The sequence below is a fragment of the Schistocerca nitens genome, chromosome 1, assembly GCF_023898315.1.
Source record: "Schistocerca nitens isolate TAMUIC-IGC-003100 chromosome 1, iqSchNite1.1, whole genome shotgun sequence".
NCBI classification, from domain to species: Eukaryota; Metazoa; Arthropoda; class Insecta; order Orthoptera; family Acrididae; genus Schistocerca; species Schistocerca nitens.
In genome coordinates this window covers 475091219-475107170 of record NC_064614.1, presented here as the reverse complement: position 1 = coordinate 475107170, position 15952 = coordinate 475091219, and the positions used below count along the sequence as shown (strand labels likewise).

The 15952-nt window shown below is 42.0% G+C and overlaps 1 protein-coding gene across 1 annotated transcript in view; it reads left to right on the top strand.

Moving 5' to 3' along the window:
• LOC126254566 (proclotting enzyme) overlaps positions 1–15952 on the top strand; it is a 176727-nt gene that overhangs the window by 143707 nt on the left and 17068 nt on the right. The window contains exon 7 of the mRNA XM_049955326.1: positions 2320–2486. Within this exon, the coding sequence (XP_049811283.1) occupies positions 2320–2486 (167 nt within the window). The remainder of the gene's footprint in view (positions 1–2319; positions 2487–15952) is intronic.

Below are 15952 nucleotides of genomic sequence, written 5' to 3'. Positions count from 1 at the left end.
TGTAAATCACGGAATCGTGAAATAATTGTTATATTAAATTCGTGTTTTCTACAGAGTAAACAAATTAACACACTAACCAAAGATTGCCGTATCTGAGATTCTAACAGAACCTCACTTTCTTACGGCTGTGTCTGAGGAGTTACGTATCTTCCTCCAAACTATTAATATTAAATTATCTTTTGCTTTTAAATTTGTTGTAGGTTCACCAAAGATTACCTATTATTTTCCACGCTGTTTTTATGTCAAGCCAATTAATAGCTGCCAGTTTTCGTGTTTATAAGTTGTTATAGAGCTGTAGTGGAGAGCGACCTGGTCTTATTGCGCCCTGGCTGTAGGGTGAAATTCCCATATATCCTAAGTGCGCTAGTTAACAGTAATGTTTTCCTGCGTGCGACATTGCGTATTGTACTTCGACTTTATAGTTCGTGTATCTGCAACTTCTATAGTGAACGTTCCTTTATACCTGAGTAGCATTCTGTGCACAACGGTAAAATCTCATGGTTTCCGCTCAGTTTATTTCTTTACTTCTTTTATTTTGTGAGTTTTTTGCTTTCTTGTGCATGTGATCTTTGCAATCCTTTTACTGCTGATGTAGATAATAACGAATTTTGTCTGATGCAAGCTACTCCTGTCACTTCGATAATGAGTTAGTTGTTCGAGCTCTGGAGACAACAGTTGGTATACTAGGGGCCCGTTTTTTGTAGTGAAGTGAACAAGATGTATTTGTTTTCTTTATCTGTTGTTAGGTAAAGTTACAACATATAGATGGGAAAGCATGATGATTGGCTGCCACTGTACATCTGTTGGTTGTCACGACTAGTTAGACGCTTTCTTTACGTCAATTTTTAACGGTAGTACTTCCATGGAGTATCAAGGATTCTCCTTCTACGTTTCCCTCACAATGGGCGGTTGTTTCCGAATCACCTGCTTGCACTGTTTCCCCCCTTTTTCGATAGTTTCGACCCGGCGTTCAGTTGTGCGTCAATGCCGTGTCCTCTCGTCAGACTGCACGGCAGTTGGCCCACTTAGCTGTAATCCAGTTTGACTCCGCAACGCTTTAATCGAGAAACAACATTTTCAAGTTTCAGATTAGGCCACATATTGAGATTATGCTCTATGTTATTCATCAAGGCTTGTCACTCCATGGCTTACTGTGTTTATCGCCCCTTCCAGTAACCACCAACTCATGTCCTTGTGGTTGACAGGCGGAGCTACTCCGGACTTGCCGAGACTCTTGCTTTGTGTCCTCTTTCAAGGTGTAATCGCACTGCTACTGGCTCGTTCACTCTTGGCACCCTGCAGTATTAAACCGTGTGGTACTTGACGAAGTATTTCGCAGGGTCTTCCAGGAGGAATGGTCAATATTCAGGGATAGGACAAGAACGAGCATATGACTAAAAAATCTTCATATGGACATATGCTCTATTCCGAATGGTTTCCGAAATACACCACATTTAATATACATTGGTATTTATTTTCTGTGTTATTCAGAACACTGTCGGCTTTACGCATGTTCACAGCACATTAGTTAGTAAACATTACAACATGAGTTCTATAAATTATGAGTTAAAAATTTTTCCCATGTAATGTTCGCCATGCAAGTGTTCGTGGTATACTGATACGTACGAAAAGGACCGTGTGCTGGTAATAGCATTACTTTGTACCATTTCAACAAAATGTTGCTGTTCCTGCACAGATCGTTGAACTACATGTCCAGAAGAAAAACGGGAACATGGAAAAATATATGTTTCACGCGATGTACTAAATCTCTTGGTTTTTGCTTCAAATGAGCGTTTCTGTCATGCCCCTCATTATTGAAAATTCCCCCTCGGACAGTATGTAGAACAGAAAGGAATATTGATAAATGCACAAAATCCACAAATTGCATGGATATTTCAACAGCATAAAGAAAATAAGTAACTTATATGTAATACAACACAACTTAATCTTTAAAAAATGTTTACTCTCATATCCTACAGAAAAATAACAAGGTTCTCCACTCTTGTCAGACACACAGTTTGATATGTTGAAATCACAATTACGTAAGACTGAAGCTCTGGTGATGAAGCTGTGGCTTCAAAAGGTACATTGCCATATTAAAATGCTATTGAACAGACAGTACACGGGTTTTACTACTGAGTTTTCCAATGTATTTGTGTAAAAAATGCAGTATAAACGTATGAAAGTGTAATGACGATGTTGCTGAAGTCAAGCAGAATCTAAAATATTACACGAAATAGACAGTTAGCTGCCAGTGGAGTGTTGGCTGATAAGAACACAGAAGTGAGCAGGTTGAGCTGACGTCTGGACGTTTTCCAGGTTCAACCGCGTGGGCTACTACCACGACATCGCGCTGCTGGAGCTGGAGCGGCCGGTGCGTCGCTCTCGCTACTCCATCCCCATCTGCCTGCCGGGCAACGAGCTGCGCGACGAGCCCTTCGTCGGGACGCGGCCCACCGTCGTCGGCTGGGGCAGCACCCACTACGGTACCGCCGCCTACTCACACACACCCTACAACCTGCTATCCAGTAGCCGCTGTACTCTACAGTTAAAACGTACCCACCTAATCTTCTCCACACTGTCCATTTATGTTATGACGATCTGCTGCTGAATATGAAGACTACAGCGAATGGCTCACGGACTGCGTCATAGCATATGCACACGAGGGGAAGGAAAAAAATCTCTGTTGGGGATACATATGGCGGTGATACCAAGGACTCTTTTATCTTGCTACCTGCTGCACAATTACGGCAGACAACTGTCACTTTAGCTGATGATTAAGTTTCTTTATGCTGGTTGTAAAAGTAATAGTACTATGCAGATTTCGTTCGAACTGGGAAACTGTTATACTGTGCAGTGGCAAAATTCTTGCTAGTGCTAACCCGTCGAAGTTGCCGAATGCCTTTCTGGGGCTTGGCTGAAAATAACCTTGGTCTTCAATGGGCTAGATCTAAAATAGCACAAGAATGAAAACTATTAAGTACGGCTGAAAGTTTATGCAGTATGCATGCACCCTTTATGTGGTTGTCAGATAAAAAAAGGGAAAAAAGAATACTAGGTACACAAGGAGAGTGACTGACTGATTTGCGTATTATTTCTTGTTTAATTTCGTCCACAGCGCTACAGTATTACAGAAATGGCAACATGATCTGTCTGTATTGTAACCTATTGCTCAAGTTTCACGGTAAGAGTTTAGTTTGCGGCGATCGGACGTGAGTAAGTGTTAGTTGGATAGTTAACAGAGACTTCACGCTTCGTTGCCAAATCTGACCATGCTGCCTAAAAAAAAAGTCTCATTACTTTACGAATATTGACGTTACGAAATTTAAGACCAAAAAATTTGCTATCAAAGGATAACAGTGGAAAATAAGGTCAGATTAGGTGCAAAATGGAAACCATAGTGAAAATCCGGTGAAGCTTTGCACAGGTCTCTTGGGCAGTGTCTTTGGTATGCTTGTCGATCGGGTAACTTCGCTCTTTTCAGTTCTGATCACACAGTGAGCACGTAAAGACGCCTAGACCAACAGTCTCCCGCCAAGTATGAGGGCCTGGTGAGAGATTTTGCCTGATGTAATAAAGCCCACGTAACATAATTGTCACACGTTTCCTTCTTCATTACAGTTGTCGGCCGCACACTACAGGGGCACTGAAGATGCTCCTGCAGCGTTTTCGATAGAAAGTGTTTGATCACTCACAATACAGCCCGTAGTTGGCTCCCCCTGAGTTTTATCTTTGCTCACATAACATGAAGATAACATTTTGGCACAGACGACGAACTATAGACCAGGATAATGAATTGGCGGAAAGCACAGAAGGGTGTCTTCTATGGCGAGGATATTGGAAAGTTGGTACAGCACTATCACAAATGTATAGGTCGGAGCGGCTACTATGAACTGGAAGGCGTAGCTAACTGTTTCAAATAACCCATTTTTTATTTTCGCAATGGTTTCTATTTCACGACCAACCGGACCTTACTTCCCGAATAGTTCTCGTACTTCGTTTATTGATTTGGTAAGTCACACATTGCCTAACAATGCCTGGACCCAACAACGCTCCTATTAACAGCTAAATTAATTCCATTTCCTGAGTGAAATTTCCCATTGCAGTATTGTTTTTCCAAATATATTTGCACGCTGCGACAGTTCACGGTGCCTTAAAAACTGTTCAAGTACTAATACATCTTGCCAGTGGATGCTACTGACTGATCCGATGATTTAGGGTGTAATTACGCGCATCCTCCACGAATAAACCAAATAATTACTCACTGTTACTGTGCTTCCAAACTCATATTTCATCACTTTACCAAATTGTTCAATTGGGCATGACCGTTCCGCGTGTGACACCAGTAGCACTTGACCATATTGTTCAGCTTAAAATAGGAAGCAGTGTTCCTGCTGAAAAAGGTGCGCTCAGGTTCGTAAGTTACAGAGAACCAACAATGCGTAATGAGTACGATTTATACTGTATACCATATCACTGGTAGTACATCTTACAGTACTCTTTCTCGATTTATTTATTTCACAATAGCGATTTCAGCATGGGTGCTCGTCTGAAATAACCCTGAAGTGAAGAATAACACAATGTTTACTGTCAAAAGAACATCATCCTCACATATGACCATGTTCATGTATTTTACAAAATTTCTCGTCGTCTGTTTAAAAGAAGGATGTGACACTCCTTGTAATAATTCCTACCGAATTAAACATGAATGCTGCACCATTTTGCGTCCAAGCAGTAGTTACGTGTCATACACGGTAGACACAAAAAATGGTGCAGATCTCATAGTTAATTTGGAAGGAACTATTATAATGGGTGTCACATCCTCCTACAGTCGATGAATCTCCTTTTTTCTTAAACAGATGAAGTGGACTATATGAATATGGTTGGGTACCACAACAACGTGAAAAACGTTAAAGGATATATATTGAAGCCCCTCATGGAAGGTTATCACCTAAGAAAGGCACACATACTAAAATCGCGACTGGAAAATATATAAACCCTATGATAGTACTGGTGCTACGTTTCTGAATCTATCAAAATCGCTCACTCCTTACATGGCTGAAGCAAGTGATTTCTTCTGATTACAAAAATGTATATGATCCTCGGCCTTCAGGCTTGGAGAATGACGTGGGGGGGGGGGGGGGAAGAGGGAGGGAGACTAATTGCAAAACTACGTACATTATGGAATGTTAATGTTAATCAGTGCCAAAAAAATATTTTGAGAAGGCTGAAGACACATTTTAGATAACGCTACTGAAAATTACCTGGGCTATTAGACATGAATAGTGGTCATGCCGATACTTTCAGGCCAACCAACTTGATACCTCACAACTAGGGTTGAGATAATTTAAGGAAAAACACCTGGAAGATGAACCTACATATTTCGTTATTTGGTGTTTCATGGAATACGCTTTATTGCTTAACAACGAAATTATAATTACAATTTAAAAAGCTTGTTAAAGGAATAACAACGCTCACAATCATTTTAAAAACTTGAACAAGCTCAATTCATTAATAATAACTTTAACAATTTGTACCATTAACAGCAGGGCTTGAAACCAAGGGTATACGGTTCCCAGGTGCAGGAAGGAAGTCACGCCGACTAGGTGTCGCTGCAAGCGAGTTCAACAAACAATTTTATCAGTAAAATGAATTACAATGACAGGTACAAAATGTAGTAACAGTTTCCAAACATGGGTAACACGTTACACAAGTGGACAACGCCCATACAAAATACAGAAAGGGAACAAGCCACGCCACTGACTGTGGCTCTTGGAAAGGCGCTAACGATGTACAACCCTTAATAAAAATTCCTTAAACAATAAAATACACAATCCCCCAAAATACAGGCCCAGCTGGGATGGCATACAATTTAAATGCGACTCCCAACTGGTACCTATCAGCGGAAACATTGATATGACCTTTAATAAAAATACAATTGACCAAATACAATGTAAGTTAGGAGGACATGCAATTTAAATGTGACTCCCAGCTGGTACACACCAGCAGAAACGTTGACAGTGTCCATTAATAAACATACAATTGCCCAAAATGCAAGGTAAGCTGAGAACCACAGTAAACGGCTATCACAGCCAACAAGGAACAGGCAGGCAAGTCTGACAATGAGTGGAGTTAGCAAATAACTGTGGATCAAAGGAAACGTTCAACAGCTCACATTGATAAGTGAAAGGCCTTCAAACGTAACGTGCTCTATAAGTAGCAACAAGGATCAAGGTTTAAACGAGCTGTTAAAGAGCAGGTATAGCAAGGAGCAACCTCGGGCTTGCGGAACAGCTTTAAACGTCATGAGCTCGCTGAATTCCCCAAGTAGGACGACTAATGCGTTCCGATTAATCGGCGACACTCTGCCGTGGCACACATCAAACGATCAATTTCACATAACCTTACCCACCACGACGCGGCCAACCCAGACATTGTGCGACGACCGAAGTTCTGCCAAGCAGGAAGCAAACACGTCTGCGCTGTGGACCCAGGAAACAGGAACGCTTCATCCGCGCTTAAAGCTACCCTGCCAACACACGTTAGAAGGAAACAGAAATCGGTGCAAATAAGGCTACAGACTAGAATGCCTAAGATGTAGGAAATCTCAATTCATCTCGAAAGCGACTACACTTACAAGTTATAAGCTTAACACTCCTCAAAATTACTTGTAAGTTATAAGACGAAATATCAGCACCTGCTTATACGAGGCTTAAGACATACTCATCTACAATGGGTGCTTTGCCTCCGACACAGATTATGTTACAAATTTAATTTCGTCAATTCAATTTGTAACAGAGAATACTGGTACAGCCGGCCGGAGTGGCCGTGCGGTTCTAAGCGCTACAGTCTGGAACCGAGCGACCGCTACGGTCGCAGGTTCGAATCCTGCCTCGGGCATGGATGTATGTGATGTCCTTAGGTTAGTTAGGTTTAATTAGTTCTAAGTTCTAGGCGACTGATGACCTCAGAAGTTAAGTCGCATAGTGCTCAGAGCCATTTGAACCATACTGGTACACTTGCACGGAATATGGCGTGGAACAACAAATTGCGATCAGTTACACTGACCGATGATGATACACATAGTCACTCGGAGGCGCGTTAGCATACTAGGTCCAATTTCACATGAACACAGACGTGGCCTTGCAGTATTAAAGACCCAAAAAATAAGAAAACAACACTTAACTTCACTCAGATGTGAAGGAGTCGTGACTTGCAGGACCCCAAGCCGGGGTGTTATCGCCTCCAGTATGTACAGGCAGTCTTCAAGGTGCCGTAAAATTTAAGGTAGCAGAGTAGGCCAGGAACTTGCCGACGAGGTTGCACGGAAACCCGGCTGCTCTTCCCGCAACTCGCCGCTATCAGTCCTTAAGCGAGCCAGCAATTCTTGCCCCGACCGATTTGACCACTCGATGCTTCTCGAGGTCCATACCGGCCAGGCGTACCGGAAAGGCGGAGGCCCCCAAGAGCAGCAACTGGCCAGCCATTTGGGCTCCAGCCAACTGACAGCTCCAGGGCCCTCCAGACCACCAACAACATCGCCTAAACCAAAGACCCTAGCTCGTGACATATGATTATCGATATCGGCAACCTAAGCAGTTAGTGGCGCCAGCGGAATGCCATGCCGCCAAAATTAAAGCCACCGTGGCTCACATCTTTCTTAGATAACCTTTCGTACAAACAGGGAGGTACCGATGATCGTGTCTACCCTTTTTATCAACAAACTCTTCTGAAAATTCGGGTTATAATCAGTCTGACGGCGACGGTACATGGTGCAGGATCTTTGGGTACTAGCAATGTTCTTCCCGAGGAAGAAAGGATCTGCACTTACACTCTGACCGGATTGCAACCATATGTACACCACTGCTCCTCGGAGGCCTGTCTTCAGGCGTCATCCACTATGTGCACAGGTGTCTGCAACAGTTGCGGGTGACAAGACAACACAAAGACAAAAATAACAACGCGGTTTGTTATCGCCAGGAACTCATGACGCGGTCACTGCAGGCGCTAGTCTCGCCGTCTGGTGGCGTTAAAGTCGATGTCAGGAGGCACAGCCAGCGCGGAACTGTTTCCCTCCGCGAGTCACGTACCAGAAAACAGTCCGCTTTGTATACCTCCGCCTCAGCAATGCTTAGGCTGCCGCACGGCCTCCGAGAAGCCAGTCTTCGTCGGGAATTACGCTCCGTGTTTCCTCATTGAGAGTAACAGCCGACCAGCGGCGACCTCCGCCGATGTGACGAGTAATTTTCTTGGCAGACACCGGTTTACAGACCTAGGCCTCGTGCTACACCTCACTGTTCTAGGGATTCATCACGAACCTTCTCACGGAGTTAAAAGATAGTGTTATCTCTTTTCTATAACCCACATAGAGAGTACATTTGCTTGGTAGTGTTATTTCTTCCTGTAACTGTACCCTGAATAAACGTGTTATTACTTCTGGTCTACTTGATTGTTGTTTTATCTGTATGTACCAAATTCTGGTACATAACACATCAAAGGAAAAGAATTTGTCTGACGACAAAGAAACGACACACTTTGTGGCTGCTCTAGCGCCATTACACCGTTTAAACGGCACTATTGGCCTATTTGCTTACGACCCAACCATCATCTACCTCCCATAGGATGTCCTGCATAGTAACGATGGATATGTGCCTTGCTACACTGCCAGAAGTCTCCTCAAATGATTGAAAGAGACCAAATAAGAATTGCATCCCTGAGCTTATCATACACAGGACCAAATGATTATCCTCTTTGCTGTGCGAACCCTCCTGCGCACACCTCCATGGGAAGTACTCCAGACAGGGTGCCCGCAGGTATCTACAGATTCTTAACACTGATTATACTCACTTCCAGTTCACCTAGATTTTATTTGTGCTATTAACAGTTTTAATATGTATTGTTAAGAGTTTGAGAGGTAGCATTTGGGAATGATTGACTGTAAGAGGGAAAAGAAATACATCAGAAGAGAATGAATAATTTTGAGAGATTAAATAGAGAAGTCAGCAGAAGATCATGTACATAGAAAGACAAGGCCTGATAGAAATTCTTATATAACACAGAAGATACTGAATTTCATTGACGGAACGATGAAATGTGCAAAAATGCAGTAAATGAATCAGGTGAAAGAAAAGACGGACGTTTAAAAATGAGACTGACAAAAATGCAAAATGGCGAAGGATGAATGGATACAGGACAAATGCACGGTTGTAGAAATATTCGTGACTTGGGAAAAGGTAGATGCCAGCAGAAAAAATAAAGATATCTTTGGAGAAAAGAGAACCAGTTTTATGAATATATAGAGGAGAGATGGCAAGACAGTACTACGAAAAGAAGGGAAAACTGTAAAGTGGAAAGAGAATATAGAAGATCTACGTGAGGGAAACAAGCTCGAGGACAATATTACAAAAGAGTAGAGGATGTAGGTGAGAATGAGATGGGAGAAAAATTTGACAGAGCACTGAAAGAGCTTAGTGGAAACAAGACCCCTAAAGCAGATAACACTTCCTCGGAATTATTCAGTTCCTTGAGAACGCCATCCATGATAAAACCAGCAGAAGAATGGAAAAACTTAAAGAAGCATATTCTGGAACCCGAAGAAATGTAGGAACACGCGAGGCAGTGGTATCTTACACTTACGTGTTATATTCGAAGATACATTGGAGAAAGGGAAACTTATATTCACAGGATCTGAAGATTTTGAGAAAACATTTGACAATGTTCAGTGGCCTACACGCTTTGAAATTTTGAAGGTAGAAGAGATAAAATACAGAGAGTGAAAGGCTATTTACAACTTGTACAGAAACTAGAGTGCAATTATAAGAGTCGAAGGACACGAAAAGGACAAAATTAGATTTCCGTAATAACGGTGGAAGTACAAGAAAGAGAAGCAGTAGTTGGGAAGGGCGTGAGACAGGGTTGTAGCATATCCCCGGTATTATTCTGTATGTACAGTGAGCAAGCAGTAACGGAAACCAAGGAGGAATTTGGAAAAGAAATTAAATCTTTGACGTTTGTCATTGTTATCGTAATTGTGTCAGGGCGGCAAAGTATTCGTAAGAGCAGTTGAACGGAATGGATAGTGTCTTGAAAAGAGGACATAAGATGAACATCAACAAAAGTGAAACAAGGGTAATGGAATGTGGTGGAATTAAGTAGTAAATGAGTTTAGCTACTTCGACAGAAAAATAACTGCTATGGCCGAAGTGGAGAGGATATGAAATGGAGATTGGCTGTAGTAAGAAAAGCTTTTTACTAAAAAGGGAATTTGCTAACATTTAATATAACTTTAAATATTAGGAATCTTTTCTTACGGTATTTGTCTAGAGGGTAGTCTTGAATGGAAGGGAAACGCGGACGATGAGTAGTTGAGACAAGAAGGGGCTAGAAGCTTTTGAAGTGTGATGCTGCAGATGGGTAGATCGAATAACTAACGAGGAGGTATCGAATCGAACTGAGGAAAAAACAATCTATGACACAACTTGACTAAAAGACGGGGTCGGTTTACAGAACACATTCGCAAGCATCAGGGATTTGTCAATTTGACAACTGTGAGAAGTGTGGAGGAGAGAGGGAGACAGATAAAAATTGTAGAGGGAGACTTAGGCTTGATTACAGTAAGCAGATTCCAATGGACATAGGCTGTAGTAGTTACTGAGAGATGGAGACGCTTGCATAGAACAGACTAGCGTGGAGAACTGCATCGAATTAGTCATCAGACTGAAAAACCACAACTGTAACAACATTAACAACGAATAATCTTGATGGTAGCATAGCCTTCATAATAATGTTTATATGACTGCGAGGCATCTGTTCCTTCGGACATGTCCAAAAGAACAGACACCAGCCATTCATATAACTGATTCGCCTTGATGGGCAATGATTCCACAACCGTCAGTACGGATGCACGTTCGACCTCCACCGGGAATCTAAAATTCGCGAGCATGGAGGCCATGGACGGCGATTGCGGATATGTGGCGCTGGGTGTGAATGTGAGTCAGTCGGGAGACTGTCGAGGTAGTCCACGCATTTGCAATAAAAGCTGTGTCCGTATGGCGTAGTGGGTAACGCAACTGCCTAGTAAGCAGAAGATCTTGGGTTTGGGTCCGGGTCCGACACGGCATGTTCATCTGTCGTCGCTGATTCCGTATAAAGTCCCGATGCAGCTGATATAGCTGATGTCATTAGTTCCTTCCCTTTCCCTTCATTTCTCTCCCCTCCACTTTAAATTTACATAATAACAATGTATTTCGACAATGGACGTCGGCCCACTGGAACAGGAATCCTCTACAACGAGACCAACAAGGGAAGAAGCCTCTGAAGCTCACTGTCAGTGTCTAACACGGCTGCGAAAGACTCGAGTTCCATTTCCCTCACCATAAAAGGTTTTTCCTTGGTAGAGGATTGAAGTGGGATGCACTCAATCTTTGAGGATAACAGACGAGCTAATTCGAAGGACAAGTAGAGGTTCTGAATGGAGAAAACTAACATTTGCAACCAGAGACCAGTATGGTAGCCATATTCATTCCAAGGAGGAAAATTAGGGAAAGTAAAGACAGTGCAAGTTATAAATGTAAAAATAAATGTGATGATTTACTTGACCAAAATTTTATTTCCATTTTGTGCACTTGAATGACTATCAGATGTCAGTGTCTCAGTTACAGGTACTATTTTCTCCACCCAGAAAAGAACACTAAAATCACGAAAGAAGAACACTGGAAGTGTGGAATGATAGAGCTATTATGTGTTGGCATTGTTGTCGTTTTGTGACATTCCAATAACAAACGGTAATTTGAAATTTATTTCAATGTTTCAGTGTTTCTGTCTTCGGATGAAGCGTCGATTTTCTGTGTGATAGTAGTGTGGCACAGAGATTCCGGACACCCAGAATTTGTGAACCCTTAGGACTATACAGGGTTCGAGTTCAATCAATTCTCTCCGTAAACTCGTTCTAGCGGACAACACGTTGCTTTATTGTGCCTACACTTGCGTACCCTAAATACACTGCCTGACATGATACATAAAACGGTCACTTGACTTACCATAGGTTTGGCCACACAATATTTTACACCTGTCCCCACAATGAGTTGTGAAGCAAAAAGCTGCTAGGACTTCTCATTGTACCATGCTCTATAGTCAACATTTACTTTGCCTCGGAAGTTTGGTCGGACATTAGTTCGAAAAACGCCTAGGCACTGGTATGCTGTAATTATTTTTATCTCTATACAGACATAAGGACGCGGCGAACTGCGTCAAACAATTATTTTCTGCTCATCAGTATAACGTACCGGCCGCCAATGTCACGGAGGAGTTACGTAACGCCTAGTAATTAGCTTGAAGGTAGTCCATGTAATGTAGCATTATTTCCATGCGCCAGAAAAAGTTAATGAATAAGAAAAGGAATGTCAAGTGATTCTGTTACTCTGAAATCGAATGCAGGTTTTTCAGAAACTTCCTTACGGATTAAAACTGCGTATTGAACAACAACTCGGCTCTAACCTGGACCTCTACTTTTCGCATGTGATTATATTACAGCCTGAGTTATCCGGATAAGACTAATGACTTAAATAAAACCTTTTATATCTCTCTACACTTTTCTATAGTCTTTTTACTGCCGGCCGCGGTGGTCTAGCGGTTCTAGGCGCGCAGTCCGGAACCGCGCGACTGCTACGGTCGCAGGTTCGAATCCTGCCTCGGGCATGGATGTGTGTGATGTCCTTAGGTTAGTTAGGTTTAAGTAGTTCTAAGTTCTAGGGGACTGATGACCACAGATGTTAAGTCCCATAGTGCTCAGAGCCATTTGAACCATTTTTTTCTTTTTACTCTTCCCGTGCCGTGTTGCGTCGTAGATCATAAATGAGCGAAATGTCACAGTAGTTAAAACTTTGGACTCGAATTCGGGAGGAGAGCGCTTCAAATCGCCGTCCGACGATTTTTTTCGTGGTTTCCCTAAATTCCTTAAGACAAATTCCGGAAAGGTTCCTCTGGAAAGGTCACGTTCGATTTCCTTTCTAAATTCAAGAATTTGTTCCATCTCTAATGACACGACGTTAAACGTTAATCTTCCTTGCTTCCTTCATGGATCGCGCATGTAAAGCTCAACCTGGATCGTTTCTATGATAATCTGTGGTGAGCAAAAATGCTGCAAATTTTGTATAGAATATGACAGGGTTCTATCTGGATCATTGTTTAATTTTAGTGATTTCAGCTTGTTTCGACGCTGCTGACGGTAATATATGTTTACGCATTTTTGCAGTGGCGCGGGAAGAAAAGTGGCGCAGTATTTCTGCCTCTTCCTTAGTAAAGGAATAGCAGAAACGTAATTCAGCAATTCTACTTTTGCTTTGCTCCCCACAGTTTCACCTCCTGTGTCATACAAGAGTGTCTGGACACTAACTGTGGTGCCAGTGGCAGCCTATACGCATGACAAAATCTTTCAATTAGATTCGGCTTCATACATAGCCCTCTTGAGAGAAAAACATTTTTCACTCAGTGTCTACTATAGACCTGGGCTTTGTTTTACACCTATTATACAGTACTCACTGTTTCTTCAAAAGGTTTTTACAGTGACTGAATACCATGGAGGATCCTTCCAATCACGAACTTTTCTTCTAGATACATAGCTATCCAGTGCATGGTTACCTTTTCTTTTCAACTTCAGACGCAGTTCTTCCCCTTGCTCCTGCTCACGGGCAAATAACTGAATTTCTTCTTTGAGATAAGACGAGACTACCTCTTTATCTAGCTTACTGAACATGTTAGTCGTTATTTTTGTTTCAGGTGCCCTATGTACATCAGTAATCATTGTTGGTACAGTAGCCTCATGGTCACTGATTCCAGATCCAGTATTGATGTCCTCAAAGATGTCAGGTCATTTGTTGCTATTAGGTCTAATGAATTTCTAGTGCGCCCGAACAAAGAAAACCAAAGCGGCTCAAAATACCCCTTGGATACTGCTATACAAACGTGATCAGTAAAAACCTGAAAAGCTTCCAGGGGTTTTGCAAAGTACGCTGCGCTGAGAAATAATTGTTAAGGAAAAAAATTCGGTACGTTACCCCGTTTCCGATTTCATTAGCACTGACGTTAGCCAATCAGGTAAGTGAGCATGCAAATTGAAGCACTGTTGTTGTTGTAGTTTCCAGTCCTGAGACTGGTTTGATGCAGCTCTCCATGCTAATCTATCCTGTGCAATCTTCTTCATCTCACTGTACCTACTGCAACCTACATCCTTCTGAATCTGCGTAGTGTATTCATCTCTTGGTCTCCCTCCACGATTTTTACCCTCCACGCTGCCCTCCAATACTAAATTGGTGATCCCTTGATGCCTCAGAACATGTCCTACCAACCGATCCCTTCTTCTAGTCAAGGTGTGCCACAAATTTCTCTTCTCCCCAATTCTATTCAATACCTCCTCATTAGTTATGTGATCTACCCATCTAATCTTCAGCATTCTTCTGTAGCACCACATTTCGAAAGTTTCCAATCTGTTCTTGTCCAAACCATTTAACGTCCACGTTTCACTCCCATACATGGCCACACTCCATACAAATACTTTCAGAAGCGACTTCCTGACACTTCAATCTATACTCGATGTTAACAAATTTCCTTTCTTCAGATATGCTTACCTTGCCATTGCCAGTCTACATTTTATATCCTCAATCGAAGCATTTTAACAACTGGTAATTCATTGAGCCACAGATGTCTGTGTATTATCGAATTTTAGCGCGTGCAAGTGCTTCAATTACTACTACTACTACTACTACTACTATTGCGGTTTAAGGCGCTGCAGTCATGGACTGTGCGGCTGGTCCCGGCGGAGGTTCGAGTCCTCCCTCGGGCATGGGTGTGTGTGTGTTTGTCGTTAGGATAATTTAGGTTAAGTAGTGTGTAAGCTTAGGGACTGATGACCTTAGCAGTTAAGTCCCATAAGATTTCACACACATTTGAACACTACTACTACTACTACTAGCACGCTCTAAAATGCGGTAACGCACAGACATCTGTGGGTCAATGAGTTACCAGTTGTTAAAATGCTTATTTCCTTAGAAAATGGGTCTTTTTCGGAAGTGGAATTTAAGCTACGTTCTCAAAACCTACGGATATTCAGTTTGATGAAACCAAACGATGAACATATTAGGGGAAACTGTCTCTGGCAGGCTGTTTGTATTTGCACGTGCAAAGGCGTTATTGGCTAACTTCAATGCTAATTAAATCGGAAACGGTGCAAAGTATCAAATTTTTTTGTTAAAAATTTTTTCTCAGCACAGCCTACCCTGCAATACTATTACCATGCTCTTCAGACTGGTTCTGACCACCCCATATGGCTCTTACTTTCACGACTAGTAAATTTTTGTTGTTGGTGTGGTCTTAATTCCGAAGACTGGTTTGATGCAGCTCTCTGTGCTACTCCATCCTGTGCAAACCTCTTTATCTTCGAACAACTACTGCAACCTACATCCTACTGAATCTACTTACTGTATTCATCTCTTGGTCTCTATCTACGATTTTTACCACACACACTTCCCTCCATTACTAAATTAGTGATCCCTTGATGCCTTAGAATGTATCCTATCAACCTACCACGTTGTGTCACAAATTTTTTCTCTCCCCAATTCTTTTCAGTACCTCCTTATTAGCTACGTGTTTTACCCGTCTCATCTTCAGTATTCTTCTCTAGCACCACATTTCAAGAGCTTCTACTTTCTTCTCGTCTAAACTGTTTATCGTCCATGTTTCATTCCACACATGGCTACACTCCATACAAATACTTTCATAAAAGACTTCGTAACAATTAAAAATATTCGACGTTAACGAATTTTTCTTCTTCAGAAACAATTTTCTTACCATTACCGGTCTTTGTTTTATATCCTCTCTACTTCGGCAGTCACCAGTTTTCTAGCTGCCCAAAAAGCAAAAGTCGTCAACTACTTAAAGTGTTTCCTTTCCTATTCTA